Below are 15935 nucleotides of genomic sequence, written 5' to 3'. Positions count from 1 at the left end.
TAATGTATTTCTTCTGGCGACTCGACCATGCAGCCCATCTTTCTTTAAGTGCCTTCTTATTGTGCATCTTGAAACAGCCACACCACATGTTTTCAGAGAGTCCTGTATTTCACTTGAAGTTATTTGTGGGTTTTTCTTTGCATCCCGAACAATTTTCCTGGCAGTTGTGGCTGAAATTTTAGTTGGTCTACCTGACCGTGGTTTGGTTTCAACAGAACCCCTCATTTTCCACTTCTTGATTAGAGTTTGAACACTGCTGATTGGCATTCTCAATTCCTTGGATATCTTTTTATGACCCTTTCTTGTAATATACAGTTCAACTACCTTTTCTCACAGATCCTTTGACAATTCTTTTGCTTTCCCCATGACTCAGAATCCAGAAACGTCAGTGCAGCACTGGATGAATGATTCAAGGGTCTGTCAGGAGTCTAGAAACTCATTGACCTTTTATACACACACACTAATTACAAGCAAACAGATGACAGGTGAGGATGGTTACCTTCAATAGCCATTCAAACCCCTCTGTGTGCATGTTTTTAGGCCAAAATCACCAGTGTATGTACACTTTTGATCAGGGTAATTTGGGTAGTTTCTGTTGTCATTATGATTTAAAAGGAGTAAACACAGTTGATTGATAATAAATGGCTTCAGCCAAACACTAACCATGAGTAAAAGAAATTTGTATTCTCTGAAAAATGGCCAAGAAATTATAAATTCTGCCAGGGTATGTAAACTTATGAGCAGAACTGTATATGTAAAATGAAAGCGTTATTCCATTAAGCCAGTTAAAGTAGATTTAAATGCTAAATGAGTTAATGAGACCTAGTTTGCTAAGGTACTGTATTTAATGAACAACTAATTTTTTTTTATATAAAATTATGTTTTTCACCTTTTTTTCTCATCATTTCTGCATCTCAGTGCTGCTGGTGTACTGCAACCTCGTTTAGCCCCTCCCTGCCTGCATACACTTTCTCCAGCATTGGTGTCACATCATTGTTCTGGACTTTTTTTTTTTTAATAGTGATAATGATAAACACTGCCTGTGTAATATGGGTTGGCAGTACTGTTTGTAGTCTCCATTAGGGGCTCCAAAAGAAAACAAAAAAGAAAACAAACTGTATTAAATAAAGGCAGAAATGAATTGGACAGATGGGATCACAGAAACACTTTAGGCAAATTTCTACCCATGCAATAAGTATTTTACAGAGTATTTTTACTTAAAAGCTTGTACCATATAACAGACTTTGGAAAAACATTTTAAGTAAAGCTGCCTTTAATCCATAAGTGTATTTTATTGAAAACTTGTAATATAAAACTTTTCATGTATAATTATCCTTTTTCTAAAAACGTAAAACTACAAAGTACACAAAGCATAAAGGTATAGTTTTGCTCCCTTTGTAGAATAACTATCAAATATGCATACACAGTGCCACCTTCTGATGAAACAGAAACTTGCATCCAAGGATAGAGTTTAACTGGTACTGTATGCTTTAAAAGAGGAATGTACTAGAAGTATTGCTTTACTTTGTAAGACTATTGACATAGTTGCTGACACATTATTAATATATTATTATTATCTGGCTTGGCCAAAGAATTGCATCACCTGACTTCTTCTGTGTGCAGCGTTATCACTGTTTTTGTGTGTGGGACCTGCTTGAAGAGCCGTTCCCTCCCTAGAACCACCACACCCAGTACTGCTGCTCCTGCCCACCATTTTGGGTATATTTGCAGGTATATACCCGAATGTATTGGTTACTATGAAGATGGGGGTCACATATTAACATATCTTTTGGACTTGCTCATATATAGCTATTTTTTGGGTGGAAGTGGTGGATTTATTGAACTCTATCACTTCCGCTCCTCTACCGGTCTAAGGCTCGATTCACACCTATGCATGTTGCTTTTGAGCGTTTTTGGAGGTTTTTTTTTCATGCTTGCCACGTTTTTGAGCAGCGTTTTTGCGGCGTTTTTGCCGCGATTTTGCCGCGATTTGCGTTTTTTTTTTTTACAGTTTTTTTTACAGTCTTAAAAAAAAAAAAACAAAAAAAAAACAAAAAACGGCAAAAACGCACCAAAAACGCATCAAAAACGCTGCAAAAACGGTGCACTTGCGTTTTTGATGCTTGTCCATTGAATTCTATTACATGCAAAACGCTGCATTTTGCATGAAAAAAAGTCCCTGACCCTTTCCAAAAATGCAGAGAAACAAAAAGGCATTGATGTGAACATGTTCCATAGGAACCCATGTTAAAAAATTCCCGTGCATTTCTGCAAAATGCAAAATGCATCAAAAAACGCGCTAGTGTGAATGGAGCCTAAATGTCTGTTTGTCTATTGGGTTTGGTAGAGACTATTTTTCCAACAGTGTCTGAGTGAGTGTTTGCCAACATAGCATTATTTTACGCAAGAAAAGCTATTGCGTTGCATTGGAAGAAACCTCATCCCCCCACACTCTCATATTGGAAGCAATTGGTAAACAATAATCTTCCATTGTATAGAGATACCTGTATGAATAGGGGTTGGCCTAGTAAGTACGATAAAGTGTGGGAAAAGTGGCTGGATAAGTCGTATACAGTACAGAACACCCATGGGGGCTATTGTGTATAATATGTGCGTTCCCATATGAGAAATGTTTGGGGCTATTGGAGAAAGAAGGAATTAATGTTTACTGTAATTTGTTTCCTATTTATCTATTTTTTTATTTTCCTTCTTCTATTTTCCTTCCCTTTTGGATTAATAATTCATATATTAGATTTTGGAAAGTGTATTATTATATTTTTGGATCAATGTGTATGATGGTATGTTGTGTCTCTGCATGTTTTGTTTATAATTAAGAAATTTAATAAAAAGATTTATAAAAAAAAAAGAAGATGGGGGTCCGGGGACTGTGCAGTGATGAAGTGTAGCGCACTATTTTTTTTACTTATGTACATTACAACTTTTCCTAACAAAGTGGCCACTAAAGAGCCACGAAATTCATTGATTTGTGTAACATAAGTCAAGGGTAGACAAGCAAGCCTAACTGTACTTGGTTGCCCCCAGGACCTATTACTGGGATTGTGGTGTTTAACAAGACCGCCACAGCACCACTGGCCAATCAGAGCAGAGGAGGAAAGGCAGACAGTCAATCTGCTGCCTAGCAATGGGGTTGCAGTCCGAGGGCAGCTGCAGGCAAACCAAGCAATCCTGATATTGTTTGGGTAAAGATAGTGCTTTCTTTTGGCTTTATTTTAGGATTACTGGGAACTTGAGCAAAAAGTTAAATAATTAAAAAAAAAACATAAAAACAGTGATGTCATATCAAAATTGCAAACATTATTTAGCCAGGGACATATAAAACCTTTTTTGGCCACAAATCCCTCCATTAGTAATCCCCCAGATGCCAATTTTTGCAATTCACTTGGCCATATTCAGATTTGTCTAGTTGGAGCCTCGATAGTTCAGTCGGTAGTGCATCAGAATTTTACTTCGGATCCATGGTTCAAGTTCCTGTTTGGGTGATGCTATTTTTATGCCATTCTTATCAATAATCTCTCCAGCTTATGAAACTGGCCATATATCGATTGAAATTTGGATCCATCTAAGGCTGATCCCACTCACGAGAAGTCGATCTAATGATCAACTTATCTGGAAATGTTTTATTCGATCAGTGCCTACAGCCAATCAATGTATTCTGACAGTGGTGGCATTCCAGCTGTCAGAATACAATAACATAGTGAGAAGGATTCCTCCAGCAACCTTGATTGTGTGGATGGGAGAATCTGTTGGGCCTGTAATTCACTAGAAAAAAAAACAGATCCATTTATGGCCAGCCTTAGATGGTGCAAACACTCATAAACAACCCTTTCATTCAAAACTCAGTCAGGCCTCAGGTATTTTCTGTCTTTAAGTCCTGGTTCTTTGCACCCGAAAGGTTTACATACTCCATCAAGGTTAGCTCTGTGGGTACAGGATGGAAAGTGAAATGTATTCTTTGCATTATTAACCACTTCCCTACCCGCGTATATACATATGACGTCCACAGATGGGATCTCCCATCCTGGGTGGACGTCATATGACGGCCTCGGGTTCCCAGCCGTCTAGGGGGCGCGCCCGTGCCCGCCACGTTGCTCGAGACCCGGTGCGTGTGCCCGGCGGCCACGATGTCCGCCGGGCACCCGCGATTGCCCGTTAACCGGGCCGGACCGTGGATCTGTGTGTGTGAACACACAGATCCACGTCCTGTCAGGTGAGAGGAGAGCGATCTGTGTTCCCAGTACAGCGGAACACTGATCGGTCTCCTCCCCTTGTACGTCCCCGCCCCCTACAGTTAGAAGCATTCCCTAGGAAACACATTTAACCCCTTGTGTCCCCCTAGTGGTTAACCCCTTCACTGCCCGTCACATTTACACAGTAATCAATGCAATTTTATAGCATTGATCGCTGTATAAATGTGAATGGTCCCAAAAATGTGTCAAAAGTGTCCGATGTGTCCGCCATAATGTCGCAGTCACGAAAAAAAAAAATTGCGATCGCCACTATTACTAGTAAAAAAAATAAATAAATAATAATAAAAAAAAAAATGCCATAAATCTATCCCGTATTTTGTAGACGCTATAACTTTTGTGCAAACCAATCAATATACGCTTATTGCAATTTTTTTTTACCAAAAATATGTAGAAGAATACGTATCGGCCGAAACTGAGGAAAAAATTTGTTTTTTTTAAAAAAAATTGGGATATTTATTATAGCAAAAAGTAAAAAATATTGTGTTTTTTTCAAAATTGTCGCTCTTCTTTTGTTTATAGCGCAAAAAATAAAAAACGCAGAGGTGATCAAATACCACCAAAAGAAAGCTCTAATTGTGGGGAAAAAAAGGATGTCAATTTTGTTTGGGTACAACGTCGCACGACCGCGCAATTGTCGTTTAAATTGCGATATCGCTGAAAACTAAAAATTGGTCTGGGAAGGAAGGGGGTGAAAATGCCCTGTATTGAACCGGTTAAGGGACATGCTTCAGTGATCCTACTTCTCAAAATCACTTAAATTTATTCTTCCTGCTATTTAAAAATGTCTAACTAAAAAGCATCATCTGCTTGGCAGGATATATACAAATCTATTGCTATAAACCTCCTCATTTGTAGCTTACCAGCAACCTGTTTTTTACGAGACAGATAAGTATATTTCAGGTGGGCAGAAATATCTTCGGATTTCTGCTAAAAATGAAAAATGCACTAAGAGTCAAAGCCCCTTCTCAACATCCGTGCTGAATTCATGCTGTTTTTTAACACAATACATATATACAATTATGAATGAGGATACATAATCAGGCTTTCCATCCAAGGATACAGTCACAAGTCAACAACCTCCTGTCACCCAGATTAAGCCTCATGTACACAGGGCATTTATCCTGTCGCTTTTAGCAGCGTCAGGCGTTTTTTTTTTTTTTTTCTGTTTCAAAACGCCTCTGCATGTTATTCTATGTGTCCATGCACACTATGGCTTTTAGGAGCTTTTAGTGGCAGAGGCTTTTAGGAAAAAAACCCACTGCCAGTGTGTACATGAGGAGCAGAGTTTGGGCAGAAAAAATGCTTGAGGCTACTAAAAGCTGCTAAATGCGCCTAAACGCTAGTGCTTGAGCTTTTCATCATTTAATTCTGTCTGGCCAATGAAATGAATTAATGCCTAAGAGCTTGATGCCTGTTAAAGGAGAAGTCCAGCCTGAGCTTTTTAGGCTGGGCTTCACCTCTGGGTCACAGAAGTGCAATTTGTTTTGCACTCCTGTGACCAGTTTTCAGCGGAGAGAGGTCTGAGGTCCGCTCTTCGCTGACGTCATTGCAATCAGTCAAGGCAGCGCATCATCCCGACTTCCCAAGTCTGGATCCGCCAGGTGCCTTGACTCATGGCAGTCTCAGCAAGACGCTGAGACGGCCGCTCCCTGCCCCTCCACAGCTCAGCGCTTCAATGAGCGTGGAGGAGCAGAGAGGAGAGATGCTGATTGACAGGCAGCATCTCTCTGCTCGCGGAGGAGTGAGAACCGAGCCATCAGCGGTGTTCAGTGGCTCAGTTCTCAGTGCAGAGACGCCGGGGGACAGATGCAGCATCGGTCTGATGCTCCATCCACCTAGGTAAGTATGATTATAAAAAAACAAAACAAAGCCTTTTTCTGCAAAAATGCTGCTGGCTTCTAGGAGAGTTAAACGTCTTGTGTGCACGAGGCCTAAAAGGTCTAATGCTCTTTGGCTCCTGGTTTTTGACACCTGAAATGTTTAAAGCGTAGCAAAAAAAAAACAAAAAAAAAACCAAAAAAACATGGGCCCCAGGTGGTTTGACCTAAAATGTGCTAGTATGCTCCACATACTAGCACATTATGGCATACTTACCTTAAAACTATTCCCTCCAGCAACGCACTGTCACCACAGAGTGCTTCCATCTTCACCCGATCTTCCTTTGGGTTCACGGGCTGCAGCCACTTGAATGGCCAAGCTGCAATGACGTCACAGAGCTCTGAAGGGACAGCACGAGTATGGTGCTTTAGGACCACTACAACTTGTTTACTTATGTGATTTAGCAAATCCCCTCCTGTTTACTGTTACAAAATAGAATGTGGCCTGGTGCACCCAGTGATGTGCCTCCATTAGTATCTCCATACAACTCCCCTCCTGTTTAGTGTTGGTTAAGACCTGGCTAGACCCTTCCAGTTTCTTCTATGTTCTAGCAGTGTTACTTCTTCACACAGACAGGGCTTGGGAAAGTCATTGTCTTTGAACACTTCAAAAGACTGGAAAAACATCCCCCTTACTGCAATTATCGGGAGTAGCATTATGTTGGACACAATTTCTATGTTTTACTGAGAGTCAAGCTGCCTGTGGAGGGTGCCAAGTCAGCAGGTGACCATACTGTCTAGACAGACTAGCTTTTAAAGTGGGTGTAAACCCTCACATATACCCAGTGAAGTGAACAGCCTCAGATGATACACAGAGATGAAACAAATCTCCCTTCATAAGTTTTACATGCATATTTGCTGTCTTCAGCTTTATATACAGTTTAGAAAGTGCACGTCTTGTTAGAATTTTCTCTTCCTGTTGCAGCAGGGGGAGGGAAGTCTTGCCATACACTGTGAGACAGCTGATTGGAGGAAAGTCACACACTCCTCTCCCCATAAGCAGAGACTTGCAGAGCTGTGCTGTGAATTGACCAGCTCTTTGCTAGTCTATTTATAGAACCCACCCTGACACAAATTTCGGCCTGGTTTTATCACAGTTGACAGATAACTTGTCAGAAGTTATGCTGATAACAGAAGAAGGGAGCATGAGAAAGCTATGGGACTTAGTGCTTTGAAGAGAGATAAGAAAACACTACAGATACAGTTGAGCTCAAAAGTTTGCATACCCTGGCAGAAATTGTGAAATTTTGGCATTAATATTGAAAATGTGACTGATCATGCCAAAAAAACTGTCTTTTAAGGATAGCAAACACATGAAGCCATTTATTATCGCATAGTTTTCTGGCTCCTTTTTAAATCATAATAACAGAAATCACCCAAATAGCCCTGATAAAAAGTTTACATACCCTGGAATGTTTGGCCTTGGTACAGACACAGAAGGTGGAACACACAGGTTAAAATGGCAATTAAAGGTTAATTTCCCACATTTGTGGCTTTTTAAGGCTACATTTTTACAAGCGCCAATATTAATCTCTGTTGAATATGCATTTATTGGAAATGGCATCAAAGATGCAATTAACATTTAAAATACAAGCATGTTACACCAGTGCAAACATCTTGCGCTTCTGGTTTAACCTAACAGGATCCCATTTGGAAATATATTTGAATTTACCAACCACAAAACGCATCACATGATAATAGTGTAAATACATAATGTGTATAATCCACGCATCCTGCACAGGAGAATAAAATTAATTTAGTTGTGTGTTGAATGGAAACATTTAAATTTATTGCTTTAGTAACAGACCTATAGGAGACATGGACGACAGCTAGTGTTTGAGGTTTTCAGGTTTTGAGAAAGATTAGTCTCTGGGGTATGAAGGCCAGCAGCAGGTGTCAATGAAGCAACATTATTGGAGTCAAAAATTCAATGGAAATTTTTCCCTGGTGATCCATTTGTTCTCCATCCTAGCAGTAAGGTTCGGCAAATGATGTTTGTGGTGTATGTATTCAGTAAATACGGTTAATCACATAGAAACTACTAGTAATGCTCCCATGAGTATCAGTCAGAAAATTAAGTAGCATTTTTTTAATACAGCAGGGATTATCAGCAGGGCAATTGAAAAAATGTTTTGTTTTTTTTTGCAGGGGGCACTCTTAAGTTTTCTTTTAGCAACAGATTCCCTTCAAATGAAGCAATTTATAAAATGGTTGCAGTGTGTAGGAAAATTGAGTGAGCTATAAAAAGATAATGTAACCCACATCCTTAAAATCATATTACACAGAAGGTGGCAGGAAAACCTGGCTGCAGAAATTGGATACCAGTAGTAGTGGGTGAGTAGTGAGTACCATGACCAAATACCATGATTTTGATTAAATGATCTCTACTGAAGAATAGTTTCAAAGTTTAAGCGAAGGCATTGGTCTTTCAAATGAGATCATGTGAACAAATGCCTCTGCAGCTGGCCCCATGACCAACCTTGAGGAATTTAGCTGTAGTAGTAGTTTTTGCATCCAATTTAAATAATTTTAAATGTTTTGCAAAGATAGGTGGGCACAGTGGCATGGGATTTTAATTTGACTTTTGGACCACTTTAATTATACACTGACCAGATTTTCTGCTACAGCTTTTTTTTTTTTTTGGAACTGTTCTTGGCTAATTGTGCTACTAGTAATAATGTTGAAAACTAAAATCCAAAGCTTTCCAATTCACATAATTACACAAATAAAGCATTAGACTGCTGACATTTAATAAACAGTTAATAAGTTTATTACAAAAACAAACAAAAAAAACATTAATATCCACATGAATGTCATGTGTCCACCTGCAGAAATTTTACTCTGATTCCTATGGAGCCAAAGCAAATAGGAGGTGTAAATGGTGTCTATAATAGGTTGATGCATGTCGTGACCCTTTCACATCATTGGTTAGGCAGGACAAGTCATCTTTACAAAGCATCCTTCAGTTTTCTTCGCTCTTAGCTGGTTCTTGTGGAAGGAATTTCTGAAAATCTATGTAAAGCGATTCACTCGTAGCACTAGCCAGAATAGCAGTCTCCACCAAAGGACCTGGAAAAGCAAGCAGATTTGGTGGCTAAATTACTTTTGGGATATCGTAGCCAATAGTCTATACTAGCATACCAGCTATAAAGCAGAAACAGAATAATGCTTCAACTATTAAAACCAATATACCCCCAAAATCTGCACATAAAAAGTATGATGGAGCCTTGCAGGATTCCTGGAAAGTGAGCTATTGTTATGCCCTGTATTTTATTTTTACTTACCCTTGTAAATATGTAATCTAACTACACCACTAAAACAGTCTTTAGTTATTCTTTTTATATCTGAATGAATAAGTCAGCTAAAGCCTCTTGCACATCATACACTAACAGTGCCACACCAACACATCTACTTAAAGGGTCTCTCGTCTTGTGCTGCTTCTAGGATACTCTCCTTGTCCTACCACTGCAATGCAGACAATGCTATCATATATAATTACATGTTATAGGTCATTTCAAACATTAGACAGCTGGTGGGAAAGATGGTTCATGGACTATGGCTGAAAAAGCTGATGAATCTCAGAGGAAAAGACTTCAAGTCTTACAAAATGTATGCAGAGGCAAGGACTAGGCTGAACTGTCACTGGTGAAGTTAATTGCCACTATTATTTATTTATTACAGGTACTTATATAGAGCTGTCACTTTATGCAGCTCTTTACACATATATTGTACATTCACATCAGTCCGTGCCCTCAAGGAGCTTAGGATCTAAGGTCCCTAATTCGCATTTATACAAACGCATACTAGGGCCAATTTAGAGAGAAGCCAATTAACCTACCAGCCTGTCTTTGAAGTGTGAAAGGAAACTGAATTACCCGTAGGAAACCCACGCAGGCAAAGGGAGAACATTACAACAAAGAAAAATCGCCGCTCCAGGTAAGAAACTACAGGTACAATGAATAGTGTGAGACTCCTCACATGGGTGCAAGCCCCGGCTCCCCTGCCGTAGAAGACTGAATAAGGAAAGAAATTGGCTGCACACCGACGTTCTTAACGTCCATACAAACAATGACACGCACCACAGTTGCAGTAACTCGAACAGAGGTGGACTAGTTTCGCACAGCTGCACTGTGCTTACTCATTCAATAATGGACTTCAAGAACGTCGGTGTGCAGCCAATTTCTTTCCTTATACAAGGGAGATCATGCAAACTCCAGGCAGGTAGTGCCGTGGTTGGGATTCGAACCGAGGGACTCTTCACCATTTTTTCAATTACATGCTGTACTGTGCAAAAGTTTTAGGCAGGTGTGAAGACATGCTGTACAGCAGAAATGACAGCAGGTTCTTTGGACTGATGACTCAAAATTAGAAATATTTGGTTGTAGCAGGAGGCAGTTTGTTTGTGCTGGAGAGAGGTACAATGAGTATCTGCAGACAACAGTGAAGCATGGTGGAGGTTCCTTGCAAGTTTGGGGCTGCATTTCTGCAAATGGAGTTGGAGATTCAGTCAGATGGTGTCCTCGATGTTGAGAAATACAGGCAGATATACTTATCCATCAGGGAGGCGTGTGATTGGCCCCAAATTAATTCTGAAGCAGGGCAACGACCCTAAACATACAGCTAATGCCATTAATAACTATTTTCAGTGTAAAGAAGAACAAGGAGTCCTGGAAATGATGGTTTGGCCCCCACGGTGCCTTGATCTCAACATCATCAAGTCTGGGATTACTTGAAGAGATAGAAGGCTGTGAGGCAGCCTACATAGACATACACAGAAGATTGGTTCTCCAAGATGTTTGGAACACCCTACCTGCCAAGTTCCTTCAAAAACTGTGTACAAATGTACTTAGAAGAATTGATGCTGTTTTAAAGGCAAAGGGTGGTTACTCCAAATATTGATTTTATTTGGATTTCACTTCTGTTCATTTATTTTCCATTGTTTTAAATTGATAAAAATAAAATATTAGCACTTCTATTTCTGAAAGCATTCTTAAATTAACGCATACGTAGGTTCCGCCCACATATGAAAACGGTGTTCAAACCACACATGTGAGGTATCGCTGCGAACGTTAGAGCAAGAGCAATAATTTTGGCCCTAGACCTCCTCTGTAACTCAAAACATGTAACCAGTAAAAAATTTTAAAGCGCCGCCTATGGGGATTTTTAAGTAGGGAAGTTTGGCGCCATTCCACGAGCGTGTGCAATTTTGAAGGGTGACATGTTAGGTATCTATTTACTCGGCATAACTTCATCTTTCACATGCAAAAACATTGGGCTACCTTTACTGTTTTGTATTTTTTTTAAAGCACAAAATTTTTTTTTCTTTAAAAAAAAACGCGTTAGAAAAATTGCTCCGCAAATACCGTGATAAAAAGTTGCAACGACTGCCATTGTATTCTCTAGGGTCTTTGCTAAAAAAACATATATAATGTTTTGGGGTTCTATGTAATTTTCTAGCAAATAAATGATGATTTTTACATGTAGGAGAGAAATATCAGAATTGGCCTGGGTGCTCCAGAACGCCTGAAGGTGCTCCGTGCATGTTGGGCCTCTGTATGTGGCCACGCTGTGTAAAAGTCTCACACATGTGGTATCGCCATACTCGGGAGTAATAGCAGAATGTGTTTTGGGGTGTAATTTGTGGTATGCATTTGCGGTGTGTGAGAAATAACCTTCTAATATAACAATTTTGTGAAAAAAAAAAAAAGAAAAAAAAAAATCTTGATTTTGCAAAGAATTGTGGGAAAAAAATGACAACTTCAAAAAACTCATCATGCATCTTTCTAAATACCTTGGAATGTCTTCTTTCCAAAAAGGGGTCATTTGGGGGGGTATTTGTACTTTTCTGGCATGTTAGGGTCTCAAGAATTTAGGCCGTCAGTACTTCAGGTGTGATCAATTTTCAGATATTGGCACCATAGCTTTTAGACTCTATAACTTTCACAAAGACCAAATAATATACACACATTTGGGTTATTTTTACCAAAGATATGTAGGGGTGTAAATTTTGGCCAAAACATATGAAAAAAAATTACTAATTTGCAAAATTTTATAACAGAAAGGAAGAAAAATGCATTTTTTTAACAGAATTGTTGGTCTTTTTTCTTTTATAGCGCAAAAAATAAAGAACCCAGCGGTGATTAAATAGCACCAAAAGAAAGTTCTATTTGTGTGAAAAAAAGGACAAAAATTTCATATAGGTACAGTGTTGCATGACTAATTGTCATTCAAAATGTGAGATCACTGAAAGCTGAAAATTGGTCTGGTTATTAAGGGGGTTTAAGTGCCCAGTGGTCAAAAAAAAATATATAAATTGATTTGCATTTTAATGAGTGAAATAAGTATTTGATCCCCTATCAAAAAGCAAGATTTCTGGCTCCCAGGTGTCTTCTATACAGGTAACGAGTGCTCCTAATCTCGGCTTGTTACCTGTATAAAAGACGCCTGTCCACAGCAGCAATTAATCAGATTTCAATCTCTCCACTATGGCCAAGACTAAAGAGCTGTCCAAGGATGTCAGGGACAAGATTGTAGACCTACAAAAGGCTGGAATTGGCTACAAGACCATCACCAAGCAGCTTGGTGAGAGGGTGACAACAGTTGGTGCGATTATTCGCAAATAGAAGAAACACAAAATAACTGTCAATCTCCCTCAGTCTGGGGCCCCATGCAAGGTCTCACCTCGTGGAGTTTCAGTGATCATGAGAATAGTGAGGAATCAGCCCAGAATTACACGGGAGAATCCTGTCAATGATTTCATGGCAGCTGGGACCATAGTCACCAAGAAAACAATAAGGTAACACACTACGCCGTGAAGGAGTGAAATCCTGCAGAGCCTGCAAGGTCCCCCTGCTCAAGAAAGCACGTGTAGAGGCCCGTCTGAAGTTTGCTAATGAACATCTAAATCATTCAGAGGAGAACTGGGTGAAAGTGTTGTGGTCAGATAAGACCAAAATCGAGCTCTTTGGCATCCACTCAACTCGATGTGTTTGGAGGAGGAATGCTGCCTTAAACCCCAAGAACACCATCTCAACCATTAAACATGGAGATGGAAACATTATGCTTTGGGGGTGTTTTCCTGCTAAGGGCACAGGACAACTTCACAGCATCAAAAGGGACAATGGAAGGAGCCATGTACCATCAAATCTTGGGCGAGAACCTCCTTGCCTCAGCCAGGGCATTGAAAATGGGTCGGGTATGGGTATTCCAGCATGACAATGACGCAAAACACATGGCCAAGGCAACAAAGGAGTGGCTCAAGAAGAAGCACATTAAGGTCCTGCAGTGGCCTAGCCAGTCTCCAGACCTTAATCCCACAAAAAACATGTGGAGAGAGCTGAAGGTTCGAGTTACCAAACGTCAGCTTCAAAGCCTTAATGACTTGAAGAGGATCTGCAAAGAGTGGGACAAAATACCTCCTGAGATATGTGCAAAACTGGTGGCCAACTACAAGAAACATCTGACCTCTGTGATCGCCAACAAGGGTTTTGCCACCAATTACTAAATCATGTTTTGCGAAGGGGTGAAATACTAATTTCACTCATTAAAGTGCAAATCCGTTTATATAACTTTTTTGAAATGCATTTTTTCTGGATTTTTTTGTTGTTATTCTATCACTGTTAAAATAAACCTACCATTAAAATTATAGACTGATCATTTCTTTGTCAGTGGGCAAACGTACAAAATCAGCAGGGAATCAAATACTTTTTTCCCCTCACTGAATGCTTACTAAACTTTTGCCATAATTTTCACATACGTAACTAAATACTACTAAGATCTTTCCTGTGTCTTTTTAAGTCTCCTCTTCTCCTTGTCTCTGCTCATCATACTGACACACTATATAAGGGCTCCAGAAGGATCCCGGATCCCTTTAATGGAGTGAACCATTTCTTTGTGCTAGTACAAAGTGCCTGACTAATATAAAAAAAAAAAATCCTGTTGTGCTGTTAAATTTCCTCCTCACTGATTATTTTAAATGGCAAGACTGCCACAAAACATGGCGTTTTTTTTAACCCTACATTGATGGACGTTAAGTGGTCTTTAAATGCTTGCCGACCAGCTGCCATTATACGGTGGCAGGTTGGCTCTCCTGTGCTCGCGTAGGCGCAGTTGTGGGCGGGCGCCTGCTGCACGAGCATGCCCTCGCGTTAAGCGGACTCTATGTCCACCGGCAACCCGCGATCGCCTGGTACAGAGGCAGAATGGGAATATACCTTTGTAAACAGGGCAAATCTCTGTTCTGACAGGGGACATGACAGAGATCTACTGTTCCCAGTCATCGGGAACAGTGATCTCTGTCATGTCCCTGGCAGCCCCTCCCCCCTACAGTTAGAACACACCCAGGGAACACAGTTCGCCCCCAAGTGTTAACCCCTTCCCTGCATGTGCCATTTTTACATTGATCTGTGCATTTTTATACTACTGATCAATGTAATAATGTCACTGGTCTCCACAAAGTGTCATTTTTGGTCAGATCTGTCGGCCGCAACGTCGCAGTCCCGCTAAAAATCGCAGATCGCTGCCATTACTAGTAAAAACAATAAAAATAAAAGTCCCTAAATCTATCCAATAGTTTGTAGACGCGAAACCAACCAATATACACCTATTGCGATTTTTTTTTACCAAAAATATGTAGAAGAATATATATCGGTCTAAAGTGATGGATAAATTTGTTTTTTTAGATATTTTTTTGGGATATGTAGTATAGCAAATAATTAAAAAATAGTTATTTTTTTTTCAAAATTGTCGCTCTTTGTTTGTTTATAGCGCAAAAAATAAAAACAGCAGAGGTGATCAAATACCACCAAAAGAAAGCTCTATTTGTGGGAAAAAAAGCACGTCAATTTTGTTTGGGTACAGCATCGCATGACCGCGTAATTGTCAGTTAAAGCGACACAGTGCTGTATCGCAAAAAATGGCCTGGTCATTAAGGGGGCAAATCCTTCCCGGGCTGAAGTGGTTAAAGTGCTCCATACTTTGTTGGTGAGATATAAAGAACACTGTGGTTAGAAAAAACTGTAAGCTTTGTATAATATTTTGAACACGATAATATGGGGACATTATTCTACTCACCAAGGTCCATAGGCTTGTGCTGAGAGACATCCTTTATAAGGGTATGCATGTTAGCGACTATGTGTTCGAGAGGCATGTCCAACTGAAAGACAAGGTGGAAATGCATTACTCTACAAATTGCAGCTTCAAGCCATATTCTCAAGAACGGTGTTCAGATTCATAATCAAATTGTTCCAGTAAGTCACAATTTTAGTTATTTTTTGCTAAACTTTTTTTTTATCTATGTTAACTTTAAAAAGTTTATAGTCATAAATTAAAGTGGTAGTAAACCCATACACACAAACTTGAACCCTTCGCACCTAAGGGTAAAACTAATCTTAATGCCTAAGCCCAATTTTGCAACTTTGACATGTGTTAGTAAACCCATACATATCACAACTACTTTGTGCATCCAGGTGGATTATACCTTGTGTTTTTCAGAACAAATTGGGATTTCATTTGGTGGTAAATGGTAATGGATATCTCCAAAATAGTAAACAAACCCATTTCTTTTAAATGTAACTGTATATTTCTTGTTACTACCATAACCTACAACTAAAGAACAAAATAAATTCTCCTGCTCCTGGTAATCGCAGCGATACTACATAGGTGTACGTCAGTAGTTGTTTGTACCAGCGTGAAGATGTTAAAGTGTTTTTTACCCCAACATTTCATATTCCCGATATGTGACTGCTGTACCACGTACTTGTATGAAAAAGTATCCTGTTCTCTTTGTATT

At 39.6% G+C, this 15935-nt stretch overlaps 1 protein-coding gene across 1 annotated transcript in view; it reads right to left on the bottom strand.

The window, feature by feature from the left end:
- Positions 1-8892: 8892 nt before the first annotated feature.
- MRPL1 (mitochondrial ribosomal protein L1) overlaps positions 8893-15935 on the bottom strand; it is an 83921-nt gene continuing 76878 nt past the window's right edge. Inside the window, exons 8-9 of the mRNA XM_073597417.1 lie at positions 15218-15299; positions 8893-9214 (exon numbers count right to left, since the gene is read on the bottom strand). Of these exons, the coding sequence (XP_073453518.1) occupies positions 9108-9214; positions 15218-15299 (189 nt within the window). The 3' untranslated portion in view covers positions 8893-9107. The remainder of the gene's footprint in view (positions 9215-15217; positions 15300-15935) is intronic.

Source organism: Aquarana catesbeiana, linkage group LG01, assembly GCF_042186555.1.
Source record: "Aquarana catesbeiana isolate 2022-GZ linkage group LG01, ASM4218655v1, whole genome shotgun sequence".
Taxonomy (NCBI): Eukaryota; Metazoa; Chordata; class Amphibia; order Anura; family Ranidae; genus Aquarana; species Aquarana catesbeiana.
Note: the sequence above shows the minus strand (reverse complement) of the source record. Positions and strands in the feature narration are given on the sequence as shown.